This window comes from Octopus bimaculoides, chromosome 5 (assembly GCF_001194135.2).
Source record: "Octopus bimaculoides isolate UCB-OBI-ISO-001 chromosome 5, ASM119413v2, whole genome shotgun sequence".
NCBI lineage: Eukaryota > Metazoa > Mollusca > Cephalopoda > Octopoda > Octopodidae > Octopus > Octopus bimaculoides.
In genome coordinates this window covers 103,960,727-103,963,656 of record NC_068985.1, presented here as the reverse complement: position 1 = coordinate 103,963,656, position 2,930 = coordinate 103,960,727, and the positions used below count along the sequence as shown (strand labels likewise).

Here is a 2,930-nt window from a genome sequence, read left to right as displayed (position 1 = left end):
GGGGTTCTCTCGTTAATCGTTTTTGCACAGAAATTATCTTCCATATAACTATGAAATGTTTAACAGTATAATTACTATACACACTCACATGTGCGCGCGCGCGTCTGGTATATTGTTTGCGTATATGTACATACAGTCTATCGTTATCTATCTATCTATCTATCTATCTATCTATCTATCTATCTATCTATCTCACTACACGCACACACAAACACACACAAACACACACAAACACAAACACACACACACACGCACATACTCGCTCATAATTACAAATGCCCAAAGACATACACATGTAATGGAATGCGTTACATATGTTTCTCTTATTTGTTTCAGCCATTTGACTGCGGCCATGCTGGAGCACCGCCTTTAGTCGAACAAATCGAACCCTGGACTTATTCTTTGTAAATCTAGTACTTATTCTATCGGTCACATTTGCCGAACCGCTAAGTTACGGGGATCTTAAACACACCAACATTGGTTATCAAGCGATGGTGGTGTGACAAACACACACACACACACACATACACACACACACACACACACACGCATACGACGGACTTCTTTCAGTTTCCGTCTACCAAATCCACTCACAAGACTTTGGTTGACCCGAGGCTATAATAGAAGACACTTGTGCAAAGTGCCACGCAGTGGGACTGAACCCGTAACCATATGGTTGGTAAGCAAGCTACTTACCACACAGCTACTCCTGCGCCTACATAATATTTATACATTCTCTCTCTCTCTCTCTCTCTCTCTCTCTCTCTCTCTCTCTCTCTCTCTCTCTCTCAATATGTATTTATTAAGGTGGCGAGCTGGCAGAATCTTTAGAACGTTGGGCAAAATGATTAGCGGCATTTCGTCTGTCTATGAAACTAAGATCAAATTCCGCCAAGGTTGACTTTGCTTTTCATCCTCTCGGGGTCGATAAAATAAGTAACAGTTGAGCACTGGGGTCCAATGTAATCAGCTTGCCCTTCCCCCTGAAATTGGTGGCCTTGTGCCAAAATTTGAAACCAGTCTATCTATCTCTCTATCTATCTATCTATCTATCTATCTATCTATGAGCATGGAAATACGCACGGACAGACAGACAGACAGTCGGACACATTTTATGAAAGAAATATGATTTGGGGGACAGAGCGAAAGGAAAAAGGGAGAAGAAAGAGAGAAATTGAAGTGCAAGAAAGAAACGAATAGAGAAAAAAAGTTGGGTAGAAACAAACAACATTGAAATAAAATAATAATAAAAATACAAGCGTCAGTGGAAAGTTCACGCTAACAATACTTGAAGTAGAGAAAGAGGGAATATACAGACACATGTTGCAGTGAAATGTAAGGAGAGAGAGAGGTGCATGTATGCGTGTGTGTTAGAGAGAGAGAAATAGCAGGGAGAGAGAGAAAGAGTGGGAGAAGGGAGTATGACAGATAAAGAAACAGAAGGAAAGAGAGAAGGTGCGTGTGTAAGAGAGAGAGAGAGAGAGAGAGAGAAGCGGGATAAAAGTTTGAGAGTCGGAGATATTTGACACGACATAGGAAAAGGGAGGTAAGAGAAAGAAAAAAATAAATAAAGGTTAGATAGAAAGATAGATAGATAGATAGATAGATAGATAGATGGATAAGTAGATAGATAGATAGATAGATAGATAGATAGATAGAGGGAAATAGAGAGGTTATGGATATGGCGTGAAAAGCGGAGGAAGGAAGGGGCTGATTTTGGAAAGTTAAAAACATTTTGAAGTTATGGAGAAAAGAAAGTGCGATTGAGAGAGAGAGAGACGAAGAAAATAAATAATCCAGACCCCTATTTAGATAGATACAGAGTAATGAGTGGGTAATGATAGAAAAACTATACGTAGTGTGTGTGTGTGTGTGTGTGTGTGTGTGTGTGTGTAATGGCAAAAAGTGACGGGGAAAAATGAGAGAAAAAATCGGAAGCAGAAATGCAGAGGGAAAAACTACTTTTTCAAATGCGAGGACGGATAGAAAGAAGATTGAAATGACGAGAAAATGAATTGATTACAGCTATTTAAGAAGAGAGAGAGGGGGGAGAAAGAGAGACAGAGAGGGAAAAAGTGAGAGAGAAGGAAAGGGAGAGTGTGTCTCTGTGTGTGTGTGTGTGTGTGTGTGTGTGATAAACTATTTAAAAGAAAGACGGAGTAATACATAAAGAGAGTAAAAGCGAGAATAATTAATAAAGGAAGAAAGTTTAAGACCGAGGGAGAGGGAGAGAAATAGGGAAACAGACAGAGAGTGAAGAAGGGAGAGTAGGAAGAGTGGGTGAATAAGTGAAGAGGGAGAGAGAGAGGTAAAAGAAACATGAGTAGCGTGAGGGTGTAATTACCATAACATATGATATAATTCACTCCACCTTCAGATGACGTTCCGTCAAGCGATTGGTCGGCCTACGCAAACATTTCCAAATAAGGCTTGAATTACTGAATGGGCTTCGAGAAAATAACTATGTGCAACGCTACGAGGTTTTCATCAAAAAGTGTTGTGTAGTCGTTGGTTTTATACAACGAAGCTGGAAACACTTTATCCGTCAAGAGTCCTCTCGCGTTCTATGTTTTTCTTTCATTGCCATTCTTGGTCTACCTTATAGAGAATTTATCAAACTGAAACCCTGTCCAAATGACTCTTGACTATCACATAAGCGATTTTAGAACTGATGTGGATAAAAGCATCTACGAGCAAACACGAGAAGGTGAGTTAAGTTAGTTTTTTTTTTGTTTTGAAGTCATTCAAGTTTTTTTTTTAGGCCCTAGACGCGACTTGATATTGTTATAACGAATGTTATTCGTTCATTTCACTGCGTGTATATATTTTCGTTCGATGTCTAATCATATATATACATTTTACACGCGTACAATATATTTACATTAACTTTATTTTAGACTAACACAAAACTATCTCTGTATGTGTTTATA

General features: G+C 39.0%; 1 protein-coding gene across 1 annotated transcript in view; it reads left to right on the top strand.

The window, feature by feature from the left end:
• Nucleotides 1-2,451: 2,451 nt before the first annotated feature.
• LOC106876427 (Friend leukemia integration 1 transcription factor) overlaps nucleotides 2,452-2,930 on the top strand; it is a 41,889-nt gene continuing 41,410 nt past the window's right edge. Inside the window, exon 1 of the mRNA XM_014924970.2 lies at nucleotides 2,452-2,707. Coding sequence (XP_014780456.1) covers nucleotides 2,635-2,707 — 73 coding nt within the window. The 5' untranslated portion in view covers nucleotides 2,452-2,634. The remainder of the gene's footprint in view (nucleotides 2,708-2,930) is intronic.